The sequence below is a fragment of the Carcharodon carcharias genome, chromosome 11, assembly GCF_017639515.1.
Source record: "Carcharodon carcharias isolate sCarCar2 chromosome 11, sCarCar2.pri, whole genome shotgun sequence".
Classification (NCBI taxonomy): Eukaryota; Metazoa; Chordata; class Chondrichthyes; order Lamniformes; family Lamnidae; genus Carcharodon; species Carcharodon carcharias.
The window spans coordinates 126,005,342-126,021,929 of NC_054477.1; the positions used below are offsets into that span (position 1 = coordinate 126,005,342).

At 39.7% G+C, this 16,588-nt stretch overlaps 1 protein-coding gene across 1 annotated transcript in view; it reads left to right on the top strand.

Moving 5' to 3' along the window:
* LOC121283925 (zinc finger protein DZIP1-like) overlaps positions 1–16,588 on the top strand; it is a 168,940-nt gene that overhangs the window by 14,897 nt on the left and 137,455 nt on the right. Inside the window, exons 2-3 of the mRNA XM_041198727.1 lie at positions 2,002–2,086; positions 14,264–14,388. Coding sequence (XP_041054661.1) covers positions 2,002–2,086; positions 14,264–14,388 — 210 coding nt within the window. The remainder of the gene's footprint in view (positions 1–2,001; positions 2,087–14,263; positions 14,389–16,588) is intronic.

Below are 16,588 nucleotides of genomic sequence, written 5' to 3' on the forward strand. Positions count from 1 at the left end.
CTATGATTTGCTGTTGCTTTAACAGAGATTAGTTTGGGAATTTATTATAAGTCATGATAGCAGTAGTTTGTAGCCATGTGTTTTTAACCTGTGTAAATTAATAAAATGTTTCATTTAGTTTAATGTGAAACTTCGAGAACTGATGGTCCCATTCCTGAATTTAGAGTCACATAACACTTAAAATGATAGGTTATGACAGTTGTTTAAAGTTTCCCTAACTCCGCTTTACCAACTGCATCGGTCATAACTGTGTGTGTGAGAGAGAGAGGGCGAGAGATTGTGTGTGAGAGAGAGAGAGTATGTTTTTGTGTGTGTCAATGAGAGACAGTATGTATGTGTGAGTGCGTGAGAGAGAATGAGTTTGTGTGTGTATGTGCCTGTGTTAGTGTATGTGTGTTTGTCTGTGTTAGTGTGTGTATATGTGAGAGAGAAAGTGTGTGCGCGAAAGTGAGAGAGAGTGTGTGTGCGAGAGAGACAGAGAGAGAGAGCATGTGTGTGAAAGAGAGTGGTATCTGCAAATCTGTGTTTGCATGTGTGAGCGAGAGAATCTGGGTCTTTGTTTCCCAGAACCCATATCCGATGAGACTCAGCAACTTACAGTCCCCAAATGCATACACAAAAATGCATAGAAATTATAACGTCGAAACATGCCAGTTAACCCTGATGCCTCTATTACCCTCTTCAGATGCTGGGATGAATGTGTCAAAATATACACACACTTTTTTTCGAGTGAAGGTCTTTATTCCTTTGGAGTTCAGAATTGATCTGACATATGTGGAGGCCAGGCATCTCACACAAACACAATCAACTATTTTAATCTTTACTGTGTATCTGAACCTGTTAAATCCAGTAACCAATTACTAATTTAGAATCAAAAGCCTATAGGTACCAAGTACACAGTGCTCAAATTGCTTAGTATGGCTTTTGCATCATTTGGTTTTGGTCACTGGGCCTCCCTTATCAGCACAGCTCTGTCTTTCTAGTTCCTGAGAGGTGTCACAATCCTGTCTCCCAGGATTAATCCAGACCTTACTTCATGTATTTGCCATATTCCGAACAAGGGGTTTAACCTTGGCTAGGTACAACTAATGCTCTCCTGCTTCTGCCTTCATATGCATCTAGTATTCATCCTTAGGTTGCTGTCAGGTTAATCCTTTCCTAGCTTAAATGTCAAATACTACCTATTTACCCTTACAGCCCTAGCTTATTCATCTACATATTCCAACAAATTCAGTCTGCGTAAGGATTTTACAAACTCCATTTTCCACCCTGTTCCCGTATCAGTTTATCCAATTTTCCTTCATCTACCTTTGCAATCTTATCTTGAATGTTGATTAGCCACCACTAACTGCAGGCGAATTCCGCAGCCTCATAAGTGCGACAGTTAAAACTTGCAATTTATAGCTTTCCATTATTTAATCTTTATATTTTAAAATGCATTCTCATATTGGCTGCAGCTTTTCTGTGTTTATGTTTGACTTGCTTGGTGAATTCTCACAATCAAGAAAACAGTTTAACATAAGCAGCAGAAATTCTAGGCAGATTGTGCCATTAATCAAATTTGTAAGGTGTTTCATAATAAGAGTGCCTTATTTAAATGGATTTATTTAAGCAGGCCCATTTAGTGGCACAACAACATGAGTTATTCCAGAGATATTTGGTTGTTAATTTACATTTCTTTGATAAGTTTTTATTTTTCTTTGTCCTCACCATAAAGAATTTGTACTATAAATAGATTGACTGTAAAGGCAGTGCTGATCTCCATGTTACATGCAGAGGTGTAGTTATGAGAGGGATACTAATTTATTAATCTACCTACAATGGATAAGAAAAACACTTATTTATTTATCCATCTATCCCAGGAAGCAATAAGAAAACTACTTACTGCACTAAGTCTGAGGATATACTCACAAAATTCTTTGCAAATTTTATAGCTGATAATTCACTTCATTTTGACCTCTTTGTTATTGGATGTAAATTTATCTTTTCTTTTATTTCCAGTGCCAATATTGTGACAAAAGTTTTATGAACAGTTTTTTTATGCAAAGTCACATTCAGCGTCGGCACCCAAACCATACTAATGTTGGTGAGTAATGATTATCTTCAGTAATATAATCCAGTTTAACTAATTTTCCATCTTCAAATTTCATATGTCCATATCAGAAGCATATGTCCAGAGGTTAGCATCACACTCAAGGCTAGAGTTTATGGGGCTCGTAAAATGCACCCCCACCCTCTCCACTGCCAGTGTGCTTGAAGGCAGGGGAGGGGGGGTGGTGGGAGGGGTGCTTGTAAAATGCAGTGCATCACCTTTCTGCCTGCTCTGACCTGTCTCCCATTTTATGGTGGTGGGGGGAGGCTTCAGGCAGCCTCTCTGCCACTGGGACTATTGAGGTCCTTAAGTAGCCAATGAATGGCCACTTAAGTGCCTCATTCTGCCTCTGCTGCGATTTTACCCATTGGCAGGGGGAGGCCCACACCAGGTGGGTAGCCCAGCATCTTTTATTGCGAGCGCTGGTGTGGGGCAAGAGGGGTGAGGAACCTCCCCTGGGGATCCACTGTGCCCATTGGAGGCACCCTTCCTAGGTTATACAACCTCCCATTTTTGAACCCTTCCCCTCCTCCTCCCCAGCCTCTCAAACCCAGCCCCCCACCCTTCTTGCTGGGGTCTGCCAGCCAGGCCCTGCCAATACTCCGGACTTAATTTGAAGTCCTATTGTTTGGTGACTGCCTGTATTCCCAGCAGTGACCACAGCTCCAACGTAGTGCTACGGGGACTACAAAGCTGTCAGCTGATCATATTGGCTGGCAGCTCTCTAAAGCAGGGCCTCCTCCCCAGATGGGGGTAGAATTCTTGTCCATAGGCAATTAATGCTGTTTCCAGCATAAAATGGCTGGTGGGCTCTCTATCGACTTTTTAGTTGGAGAATACAGCGCACTGAAAAATGCACTCCTAAAAGTTTGAACTGTCTGCTAAGTGTCTAAGATAGAGATTTGGATAGACACATTTATACACCACTTTCAATCAAATTCAAAACAAGTAATAAAATTTATGTTTATGATGGCCTCCATTGGTAGATTGAGTTCTCAGTGACTCATTGGTTAAAGTGGATTTTGTTAAGGTGCTTCATAGTTTCAACCTCTTGCAGTCAACCTTTGATTCTATTGTAATCACTTTGTACAAATGTGATCCTTTTATTTCTGTTGTTCGTAGATTTTTCAATCTATTTTATAACTACATTAGAAACTAAAATATTTACTTCATATGGTTTAATAATTAGTATACAAGTGATTGTAAATAGTACCAATGGCACGGATTCATAGTGCAGTACTTAATGCATCTGATAAACTGTGGACAGTTTTGGGCTCCTTACCTCAGGAAATATATACTGTACTTGCCTTGGAGGTTGTGCAGTAAATGTTCGCTGGATTGATACTTGGGATAAGAGCATTGTGCTATGATAAGAGGTTGAATGGCCTATTGTTTCCGTCCATAGAGAACAATAACTTTTAAAAGTAAATTTGAACCAGTTAATGACTGAAAGGATCACAGAAGATTTCAAGTTTTAAGACTGTTCTGTAACAAACAAACCAAAATCAACATGACTGATCACTATTTCAGTAGGCAATTGATACTCGAAGCTACAGAAAAGATACCCTATTTAACTTTTACAACAACCAAAAATCCCCCTGCCATGGTCATATGTGGTCACACCTCTCTCTTAAGTGGATACTTCATTCTCTAGGAACCGATCCAAAGCTACTTTCAGCTCCTTTTTCCTTTCCAGCTCGATAACTTCTAGTCCCCAAACTGACTTTCATGGTAAAGGATGAATTGGAGATTTCTCCTTTTGCCAAAGCTAGGCTAATTTTCCAGCTTTCTTTGAACTCTCATGAATCCATCTCTTCAATCCAAGCATGAGCTCCTATCCGCATCATATGTGATGAACAATAGACTTACTATCTTCATCTGTCTGATCACTCTCTCTGTCTCTATGTTTTACTTGCAGACTGACCCTGTCTGTGAGATTCAAGTGATATTTAGGAATACCTATAATCTGATCCTACAGTGGCTTCACATGGACTGTTCCCATCTCAAAGCCCATCTCCAGGACAGCGTGAATCACAATAGGCCTTGTCCCTGGGTAGAAAGCTAAGTAGCTATTCTCTAGACCCCCAACTACATTCTATCTTGGGATTAAATAGTTTAAAATATAACCATTTATAAAACCTGATATTCCTAATACCTGTGAGGGAAGTGGAGAGTAGGGGCCGGATTTTTGCTACCAAAGCAGGTAGCTTAGGTCGGGAAATTTCTTGAATCAGCAGAACCGCCTCGGTAGCCAGATCTGATTTTTACTCTGGGGGTGGGTGGGTCTAGGGGTGGGATGGAGTCGATTCCACCACCCCTGTGGCAGATCAGAGGTGGATTAGCAGTTTGTAAAGGCTGAGAGAAACGTTAAACAACTGTCATAACCTATATTTTCAATTGGTATGTTTTGAGTTGCAACTCTAAATTTAGGAATAAGACCACCGGTTCTCGAGTGGTTTTTATATCAAATTAAATGAAACATTTATTAAGATACAACAAATTAAACACATACACATGGCTACAAATTACTACTATCATAACTTTTAACAAATTCCCAAATTAATCTCCACTAAAGCTACTTTAACCAACAGACTTAGACACCAGGCAAAGTATTTTACACCTTACAAATTCATAATAAGATTCCTTTCAATTTGGTTCCTTACAGCTGCTTAGATATTACATGCCTCTGACCTGCACACGTAGACTCCTTTCTGTTATACCCAGCCTTCCCCTTTGAATGTAAATTTTGATTACATCACCAGGCCTCCTTCACAGTACCAATTTTATTGGTAATATAAACATTGTTTGGTGTCTCCAAGCTAGGTGCAAGATTTCACTCCCACTCTTAAATGCTCTTTTCAACAAAGTGCAAACATCAAAGCACCCACACTAGCTGGCTCTAATCCAATGAACATACACAGACTAAACCTCTATTTAAAACAAATAATTTCCAATAACATTATTTACATTAATATCTCTTCCTGACATCCCCCTTCCTATCAAAAAATGAACTGTCATAATTCTAAAAGACGGCTTCATTTTTTAATAACCCATCTCACACTATCTCCTATAATTATTATGCTACTACATTTCCAGATGCTCACATTATATCAGTTCAGCATTCAGGTTTTTTAAAAAATGGCCAATTTTCCATTAAGCTTCAAACTCTTGATAACGCATCAGCTAACAGATTCTCTCTATCAGAAACATGTATAATCTGTAGATTAAATGATAGTAATAATAGATCCATCTGAACATAAATTTTAAAATGCTGCAATGCTAACACAAAACCCAAGGTCTCTTTTTCGATCATTGAATATCTTCTTTGTTAGACATTCAGCTTCCGTGAAAAATACCGTTTCGGTTTTTCAATTCCTATGTCATCTTCTTGTAACAGTACAGCCTCAATGCCTATATCGCTTGCATCAACAGCCAACTTGAATTGCTTGGCATAATTGGGTATTGCCAAAACTGGTGTTGTAGTTAATACAGTTTTCAAATTATTGAATGACTTCTGACACTCCAGTGTCCATTGAAACTTCTTGTTCCTTTTTAATAGTTCAATCAATGGAGCAATCACTTGGCTAAAATTTGGTACAAATTTCCGGTAAAACCCACTCATGCCTAGAAATCTCAAAACTTCTCGTTTTGTTGTAGGCATTGGGAAATCGACGATAGCCTTGACTTTCACATCTCTCAGAGCCACCTTACCATATCCAGTGGAATGGCTTAGATACATAACTTGCGCTTTTGCAAATTCACTTTTAGCCAAGTTTATCACCAAGTTAGCTTCTTGTAGTCAAGTAAATTATCCTTCCAGATGTTGTAAATGCTCCTCTCTCATTTGACTGAAAGCAATTAGATCATCAATATAAACAGCACAATTGCTTAGACCCTTATTTACTTTGTTTGTCAGCCTTTGAAATGTTGCATATGCATTCTTCATACCAAATGGCATAACTTTAAACTGATATAGTCTCCTTGGTGTTACAAAAGCTGATATCTTCTTTCTCTCTCCGACAAGGATACCTGCCAATATTCTTTTGGCAAGTCAATCTTTGTGATAAACTTCGATTATCCCACTTTCTCAATGCAATCTTCCAAACATGGTATAGGATAAGAATCCGCTTTTGTCACCGCATTCACTTTTTGATAGTCCACACACAGTCTTTGTGTTCCATCTGGTTTCAGTACCAGTACAATTCCAGTTACTGCAGCTAGACTCAATGACATCATTTTGAAGCAAAACATCAGTTTCTTTTTGTGCTTGTGATAACTTTGCTGGATTTAATCTATAAGGATGTTGCCTTGTGGAAGATAAAATTTGTACAGGGACATCATGTATAGCTAAATCTGTCTTCCCCAGCTTATTTCCGCAAATAGGTTTGTGTGACTGTAATAGCTTTTCCAAATCACTTTGACACTTATTTGGAAGGAAACTCAATATTTCATTTAAATTTTCAAGCACCCTCTCATTATCCAATTTGAAGAGAGGAAAATCAATTTCAGAGTCCTGCACTTCTAGCTCTTTCTCATTATCCACCATCACTAAAACCTTTTATTGTTCCTCTTTCCTGTCAAGGTAGTTTTTAAGCATTTTTACATGACACTCCCTCTGCTTCTTTCTTCTAACTTGAGTATTTATTAAATAATTTACTTCACTCAATTTCTTTTCAATCCTGTAAGGCCCACTAAATCTTGCAGTTAATGAATGTCCTAGTACTGGTAACAAAACTAGTACTTTCTCTCCAGAAACAAAACTGTAAGTTTTAGCTTTCTTATATGCCTTCACTTTCATCACTTGCTGTGATGTCTTTAAATGTTACCTAACCAGCTCACGTGCTCTGTTCAATCTTTTCCTTAAATTTGATACATAATCCAGAAGAATAGTTTCTGAATTTTTACATACCAATTTCTCATGAATCAATTTCTCATGAATCAATTTCATTACCTTACCTCATCACCATAAACTTGTTCAAAAGGGCTAAAACCAATAAGTGCATTAGAAACATCTCTAATAGCAAATAACAAAAATTGAACTCCTATATCCCAATCATGTGGATAATCCTGATCATGGTTTTTAAGTTTGATGCCATCTTTCCAAAGCTCCTTGTGACTCCAAATGATAAGCTGTTGACTTAAACTGTTTTATCCCCAAACTGTTCATTACTTCCTGAAACAGCTGTGACATGAAATTTCACCCCTGATCTGATTGTATTTCCTTAGGTAAACCATATCTTTTAAAACATTTAGTTAGCTCCTCCACAATCCTCTCAGTTATAATATTTCTTAAAGTTACTGCTTCAGCAAATCTGGTAGACACATCTATTATTGTCAGTAAATACTGATATCCACTTTAAATCTTGGGGAAGGATCCTACACAATCAATCATGACCCTGGTAAAAGGTTCTTCAAATGCTGGTATTGGGCTTAATCACTGCTTGTGGTTTTCTTGTTACTTGACATGTATGACAGGTTCTACAGAATTTGACTACGCTTCTATGCAATTCTGGCTGAAAAAGTACCTCTGTATCTTTTCCTGTGTTTCCCCTATTCCTAAATGTCCCCCCATTGGAATTTCATGAGCAATCCTCAGAATTTCCATACCCTAATGGGATAACAATCTGATGCACCTCCCTCCAGCTTTCATTTGCTGAGATGTGATCTGGCCGCCACTTTCTCATTAATATATTTCCCTGAAGATAATAACATACTGGAATGCATTTTGCTTCTGTCTCTGAATAAGCTTTTTGATGTTTTAATTGTAAATCATTTTTCTGTAACCCCACAACCTCCTTGACTTAAACACTTTAGCTGAATTGTCCTATATTCATTCCTCCTGAACAATGCTATCAAACACAGTGCCAGCTAATTGGATTTCGACACCGTCTTCTTGCCTTTGAACTGCCTGCCCTTCTTGTTTTTCTTGTTCTTCCCTATGAGCCATTGATCTCCTTACAACGCAATCAGGAAACAATCCAGGATGTTGCTTCTGCAGGCTGCTCACCTACCATAGGTATCACCCACATTTGCAATCCAGTTATATCATTACCCAGAATAAATTGAACCCCTGCAGTTTTTCCACCACTCCAATTGTAACTTCACCCATCCTCCATTTGCTCTTTAAATTTACCTTCCACAATGGAATAGATTTAGCATCTTCATGAACTCGGCTTATTGCTCTTGCAATACTCCCTTTGAACAACAAATATCACTATCCCACAGCATTAAGGATTGACTAGCCCCTGTGCCTCTTGAAGTTTTAACACCTTTACCTACTCCACCCTGTACACATGGAAAGACTTTCCTTTCATACACAAAATCTTTAAACATTTCTGCAACCTGCTTCTCAAAATTCCCTTAAATAAACTCTGAACATATTCCCACAGATTTACCTATCATTGATTCTTCCTGTTTCTCCTGTACACAAACCACTAGTTTCTCCTGTGTCTGAAACTCGAAACCCACAGTACTCTTATTTCCAGAGCTTTTCAGACCTCAACAATCCAACAGATTGTTTCCTGCAACCTCCAATACACTGACTTCATGTGCCCCGCTTTCTTACAATGAAAACACCTGAATTTTCAAATGTCGCCCTCTATCTTCAGCACCTTCCTTTTTATTCTGAGAAAAAACTCCCTGGGAACTTCCAGCTACTCTTTCTCTTCCCTGACTACCTACCTTCCTTTCACCTTCCCACTTTTTATCTTTTTCCAATTTGAAAGGGTGACAAAAAAAGGCTTAGCTCTATGAACTAACTCATAATCATCAGCTATCTCTGCTGCTTGTCTTATAGAATCAACCCTCTGTTCCTCCACATGAGTTCTCACCACTGAAGGGATTGAATCCTTAAATTCTTCCAAAAGAATTACTTCCCGAAGAGCTGCATTGGTTGTATCTATTTTTAACTCCTGTATCCACCGGTCAAAATTACTTAATTTTACTTTTTTCAAACTCAATATAAATTTGCCCTGACTGTTTTCTCATATTCCTAAATTTCTGCCTACATGCTTCAGGAACCAACTCATATACATTCAAATAGCCTTTTTCACCACATCATAATTCACCGACATTTCTACTGATAGCGAAGCATATACCTCATGCACTCTACCCAGCAACTTAGACTGTAATAATAAAGTCCAGGTTTCCTGTGGCCTTTTCATCTGTTTAGCCAGCTTCTCAAATGAAATAACGAACACTTCAATAGCTTTTTCATCAACTTTGGAAGAGCTTGTACAAATTTAAACATCTCCCCACTGGGTTTTGCTCTAGAGATAAATCCTTCCTCACCTACTTGTGTCTCTTTTTTTAACTGCCAACATTTCAGTTGGAATTCCCTCTCTCTCTTTTTCTCTTTCCTCCTTCTCCATCTTCATAATTTCTAATTCCATTTCCTGTTTTCTTTCCCTCTCCTGCCTTCCTACCTGTTCCCTTTTAAAAGCCTGTCCTTTGCTTCTAATTCAAGTTTTGTCAGTCCCTTTGCTTGTTCAAATTCAAGCATCTTCATTTGTAACTGAAGTCTGACTACCTCCAGCTTTGTGACTCACTATTGTCAGGTTTCACTTCCAACTACAGATGATGTGCTATACTTCTAATTATATCTGATTTCCTGGCCTCGCAGGTAACACCAATTTTAACTTATCTGCCAATTCTGTTAACTTACTCTTGGCTATTTTTCCCAACCCAATCAGAGTTATATATTCTATCCCAGATAAGTCTGAGCAATTACCAAAGCCATCTTGCAGTCTCACCACTTCTTAAAAAAAAACCTCACCAACTCCAAATTTAAAGTGTTGCTCATACTCATAATCTTAAGATTCACCATTTCCAAACCAATCAAGGAGTCATAAATACTATCCTGGATGAGCCCCAATTGTTATGACACGGCAGTTTGTAAAGGCTGAGTTATTTAAAACCCCAGAGGGAAATTTTAAACAACTGTCATAACCTATATTTTCATTTGGTATGTTTTGAGTTGCAGCTCTAAATTCAGGAATAAGACCACCAGTTCTTGATTGGTTTTTATATCAAACTAAGTGAAGCATTTATTAAGTTACAACAAATTAAATACATACACATGGCTACAAATTACTACTATTATAACTTTTAACAAATTCCCAAATTAATCTCCACTAAAGCCACTTTAACCAACAGACTTAGACACCAGGCAAAGTATTTTACACCTTACAAATTCAAAATAAGATTCCTTTCAATTTGGTTACTTTGCAGACAGTTGTAGGCTTACAGCTGCTTAGATATTACATGCCTTTGACCTGCACACACAAACTTCTTTCTATTATACCCAGCCTTCCCCTTTGAATGTAAATTTTGATTGTATCACCAGGCCCTTTGAATCCCCTTCATAGCACCAATTTTATTGGTAATATAAACATTGTTTGGTGTCTCCTAGCTAGGTGCAAGATTTCATCCCCATTCTTGGAATGCTCTATTCAACAAAATGCAAATGCACCCTTTACCTTATTATTTACATCTTAAAACAACTATACATCAAAGCACCCAGGCTAGCTGGCTTTAATTCAATTAACACACACACAAACTAAACCTCTATTTAAAAAAGAAAAATTAAAAACATTATACACATTAATATCTCTTCTGACAGGTGGCCAAGGGCAACTGAATGTACAGGCTGGCTGGACCCACCTTGGTTTTCTGGGAATTTGTCCCAGTTGCAATGTCAAATACATGGGCCTAATATCTGGCCTTCACCCTTCACCCCATCCACTCTCCATAACCCCAAACCAGCCCATTGCCAACTCATGCCCCCCACAATCCCATGGCACTTTATAGCTCCCATGCCAACTCAGTGCTACTTCATATTCCTCACACACTCTCATAGCCCTTTATAGAGCCCATGCCATCTCAGTGCCAATGTATGCCAGCCTACCCACCACCACGGTCCCTTATAGCCCCCGTGACAACTGGGCCGACCAATAGCAACCCCCCCACCTTTACACCTCTCTTGCCAACTCACCCACTTTATACCATGGGCAGACCTCAGGAGCCATGTTGAGATTAAATAAAATAAAGTTCTAAAAATGTAATTCAGCTTTCACAATGATTTACAGAAAGCTCCCATTCATGAAAGCCCATTAAATCTTTTTGCATCTCCCCAAGTGGTTAATCTCTTATAAAAACAAACGTCTATTGATAACCCCACATCAAAAATAGGAGGATAGGTAATCCTTTAATAGCCTCTTTGAGCTATCAATCAAACTTTGAACTTAAACCACCCCCTACTGATATAATTGTAGCTTTTGGAAATCAGCCAAACATTCATGATAGCCCTTAGGTCATTGTCAACAAACAGCTGTTGTAACTGCTAGAACAGAGTTTTCTTTTACCTCTCACTGACACCAGCAGCCTGTTTGTTTAAAATTTAAAGGGCTGGCGATTTAAATAACAATACCATGTCTCTTAACCAGCCTTCTAGAGCCTTTAGGTGTACTCCATAAATTTGTGACTCCTATGTTGCAGTTTAAGGCATTTGCAACAGCTAAAATTTGGTCTTTCCCCTTACCGGCAAATGTAGAGTCTGTTGGAACTGAGAGCAGGCCCTCCTATCTGGGTCCCACTCACGTTTTGGAAGCTTTGTGGAGTCTCCGCAGTTCCACGAAAATTGTCCCTAACAAACTACCTACAGACAACACAGCTGCTCTGGTCATTTTTTGTAGGTGTGAATATCTTGCACCATTTTCCCTGTAAAGCAACCTGACCACACCATCCACCCCCCTTTAACCTTTAATAACCAAGCCACTCAGGCTTCTTGTCAGCAGAATTCAGAGCAGGTCACAGGACCCTTTTCATTCCTCCATCTTAGTCTAAATTAAAGACGCAGTCCCAACACATAACATTGAAATATAGAAATTATAAGCAGGAGTAGGCCATTCGGCCCTTCAAGCCTGCTCCGCAATTCAGTTTGATCATGGCTGATCCTCTATATCTACGCCATATTCCCGCTTTCCATACCCTTTGATGCCCCTAATGTACAAAAAATTATCAGTTTCTTTCTTGAATATAATCAGTGACCTGGCCTCCACAGTCTTCGGTTGAGAATTCCACAGGTTGACCACCCTCTGAGTGAAGAAAGTTTTCCTCATCTCAGTCCAAAATGGCCTGCCCCATACCCTGAGACTGTGGCCCTTGGTTCTAGATTCCCCAACCAGGGGAAACACCCTCCTTACATCTAGTCTGCCTAGCCCTGTTAGAAATTTATACGTTTCAATTAGATCCCCTTTCATTCTTCTAAACTCTAGTGAATACAGGCCCAGTCGAACCAATCTTTCCTCATACAACAGCCATCCCCAGTATAAGCCTAGTGAACCTTCGCTGCACTCCCTCTATGGCAAGTATATCCTTTCTTGCGTAGGGAGACCAAAACTGCATGCAGTACTCCAGGTGTGGTCTCACCAAAGTCTTGTATAACTGCAGACATCCCTACTTCTGAACTCAACTCCTCTCAGAATGAAGGCAACATACCATTTGCCTTCCAATTGCTTGCTGCACCTGCCTGTTTACTTTCATTGACTGGTGTATAAGGACACCCAGAACCCTTTATGCATCCACATTTCCCAATATATCACCATTTAAATATTACTGTGCCTTTCTGTTTTTCACACCGAAGCATTAAACTTCACATTTATCCACATTATACTGCATCTGCCATGTGTTTGCCCACACACATAACTTGTCTAAATTGCCCTGAAGCCTCCTTGCATCCTCCTCACAACCCCGCCCAGTTTTGTGCCATCAGCAAAATATAGTGAATAGCTGGGGCCTAAGCACTGATCCTTGCGGTGCACCAGTAGTCACCACCTGCCACCCAGAAAAAGACCCATTTGTTCCCACTCGCTGCTTCCGGTCTGTCAACCAATTCTCAACCCATGCCAGTATATTACCCGCAATCCCATGAGCTTTAATTTTGCCCACTAGCATCTTATGTGGGACCTTATCAAAAGCCTTCTTGAAATCCAAATACACCACATCCACTGGTTCTCCCTTATCTATTCTAGTCCTCAAAAAAACTCCAATAGGTTAGTTAAGCATGATTTCCCTTTCATAAATCTATACTAACTTTGTCTAATCCCTTTAATGCTTTCTAAGTGTCCTGTTACCATGTTTTTTATAATAGACTTTAGTATTTTCCCCAATACTGGTGTTAGGCTAACTGGTCTGTAATACTCTATTTTTTCTCTCCCTCCTTTTTTAAATAGTGGTGCTACATTTGCCACCCTCCAATCTGTCGGAACTGCTCCAGAGTCTATAGAATTTTGGAAGATGACCACTAATGCCTCCAATATTTCTAGGGCCACTTTGATTAGTACTCTGGGATGTAAATTATTAGGCCCTGGGGATTTTTCAGCTTTTAACTCCATTAATTTCTCTAGCACCATTTTTTTTAACTCTAGCATTAACAATCTTAGAAACTTGATATTTCTAACTATACTCTCTGTAGTTTAGAAGAATGAGAGGAGATCTCATTCAAACATATCGGATTCTGAGGGGGCTTGAGAGAGTAGATGTTGAGAAGTTATTTCTCCTGATTTGAGAATATAACTGTAAGTTCAAGATGAGGCATTGATCATTTAAGACTAAGAGTGGTTAATCTTTGGAATTTTCTACCCCAGTGTTCGGTTGTTAAGTATATTCAAGGCTGAGATTGATTTTTGAACACCTAGGGAACTGAGGGATATGAGGATCAGATGGGAAAGTAGAGTTGAGGTCAAAGATCGGCCATAATCTTATTGAATGAAGAGTATGTTCACATTGCTGTATGACCTATTCCTGCTTTTATTTCTTTTATTCTTATGTTTTTAAACATGGTATGATTGATATAAGAATATATTCTTTGACCACAAAACTTTTAAATATATTGAAAACATTATTACATTTTCAAAGATGTATTCGTGGGATTGCAAAGAAAATAATATTTAGCTTCCACATTTGATAGAATTGTTTATAACCAATTTAATTGTACTTTGTCCTTTTCTACTGAACATATTCTTTTTATCTATCTATTTTTATATCTATTGCTCTTGTTGTTTTCTGATGCTTTCAGTTTTTTTCAGATATTCTTCAGATATTAAGATTCAGTACATATTCAAAAATCTTAAATTCTTTGTGGCTTAATTTATGTAATTGTTATGTTAATAGAAAAGCAGAAGAGGAATCAATCTGACAAAATCCAAGAAGAAATAGATCAACTGAAAAAACAATTGCAACATACTCAGTCCCAGCTGGAAGCTGAGAAACAGCTATACTTTAAAACACATTCTCAGGTATGGTTAATAAAATTGTACAAATCTGACTCATTTCTATTAAAAGTGAACATTTAGCTATTACAAAGCAAAAATATTTTGTTTATAATTACACACGTGGGGTGCAAATGTGATTTCCATAGCCTCATAGAAGGCTGCACCATATAGGCCGTGCACCTGGGGATGCGCATTGTGCCACCATCTGTTTTTGGCATGGCCTGTGTGGCGTGCCCTCTTGAGAGGGCTACCTGTGCAGGAACCCCCTGTTTGAGCCAGAACCAACTGATTTGGTGCTCTTCTCATGCCACACAGCCCTAGCAGCTGACATGATGTCAAACCTCTTAAGTTGGACCACACAAGTTCATTGAATGAATACACGTGCTACTCTACAAAGATCATGTATTGAATTGCAAAATGGGTCTTCCAGCAGAGTCATTTAAAGGACCAGGCATCCAACTTGCAAGAAAACTGATTTTGAGGAACTTGTACTATTGCAAAATGTCTGGACGTACTCTGGAGTGTTTCGGGGCATATTGTGGTGAGTACTTATATTGGCAAAGAGTGTTGCAGCATCCTCACAGGGATGGCAGAGGAGTAGGAGACCTTTCCACACAATTGATGCAACATATATGGCGGCTGCAGATGCAATGCCTCTGGACCTGCTGGATGTCAGGGATGTGGAATAATGTCTGCAAAGAGGGGAAGCTCTGCGTGATGTCACTTACTAACTTAGAACCAGGCTCCTCCATAACAAAAACAGAATTACCTGGAAAAACTCAGCAGGTTTGGCAGCATCGGCGGAGAAGAAAAGAGTTGACGTTTCAAGTCCTCATGACCCTTCAGCAGAACTGGGTGAATCCAAGGAGAAGGGTGAAATATAAGCTGGTTTAAGGTGGCGGGGGGGGGTGGTGGTTGGGTGGGGGGAAGAGAAGTGGAGGGGGTGGTGTCGTTGTAGGGACAAGTAAGCAGTGATAGGAGCAGATAATCAAAAGATGTCACAGATAAAAGAACTCAGAGGTGTTGAAGTTGGTGATATTATCTAAACAAATGTGCTAATTAAGTATGGATGGTAGGGCACTCAAGGTATAGCTCTAGTGGGGGTGGGGGAGCATAAAAGATTTAAAAAATAATGGAAATAGGTGGGAAAAGAAAAATCTATATAAATTATTGGATAAAACAAAAGGAAGGGGGAAGAAACGGAAAGGGGGTGGGGATGGAGAAGGGAGGTCAAGATCTAAAATTGTTGAATTCAGTATTCAGTCCGGAAGGCTGTAAAGTGCCTGGTCGGAAGATGAGGTGCTGTTCCTCCAGTTTGCGTTGGGCTTCACTGGAACAATGCAGCAAGCCAAGGACAGACATGTGGGCATGAGAGCAGGGTGGAGTGTTAAAATGGCAAGCGACAGGGAGGTTTGGGTCAGTCTTGCGGACAGACCGCAGGTGTCCTCCATGTTCATTGACAGTTCCAGAAAGCAGTTTGGTAGGCCAGCCAAAGCATCCAGTAACTTAATTAAAAACAGAAAACGCTGGAAAAATTCAGCAGGAGAGAGAAACAGAGTTAATGTTTTGAGTCCCTATGACTCTTCTTCAGAACTACTTCTTCACCCAGTAACTTGATGTGCATGCAGCATTTAAGCTACAAGAAGTGGTGTATCTGAGCTGGTGACCACAAGAGTCTGATCAAGGACAGTACTTCTGCAGTACTGTGGTATTGTTCTCTCTCCTCCTCTTTGGGCTACTTGGCTGGACATATGGTAGTTCTTGTGTGTCTAAAAGCAGAAAATCACAAGGGGGAAGACTTAGAGTAGGGAAGTAGGTTGGGTGGAAAGCAGGAGTTCACAGCAACTGCAGCTTGCTTATCATGCCAAATAGCAGGATGAGGATGAGCTCAGAGTTGAGGTTGGGAATAAGACAGGGAGACTGTCATCCTCAATGCTATCAGGAGGAATCTTTCCACTGTCAGTCTGATGTCGTATCGACATGCCAGAGCACCAAGGTCAACACTGGCAGGATGGTGACTGCCATTGAGACCTTGGTCCAGGACTTTGCGCCTGATCTGTGCCAGGCCTGCACTATTCCTCTAAGCATCGGTGGGATCCATCAGTTGCTAGGCGAGAGGGGATGGGGCACCTCGACCTCACTCCAGGTGCCCCTTCTCTTCAACAAGCCAGGCAGGGGCTGTAGGGTATCCACAGAGAGGAGGAACATCAACTGGATACCCCAG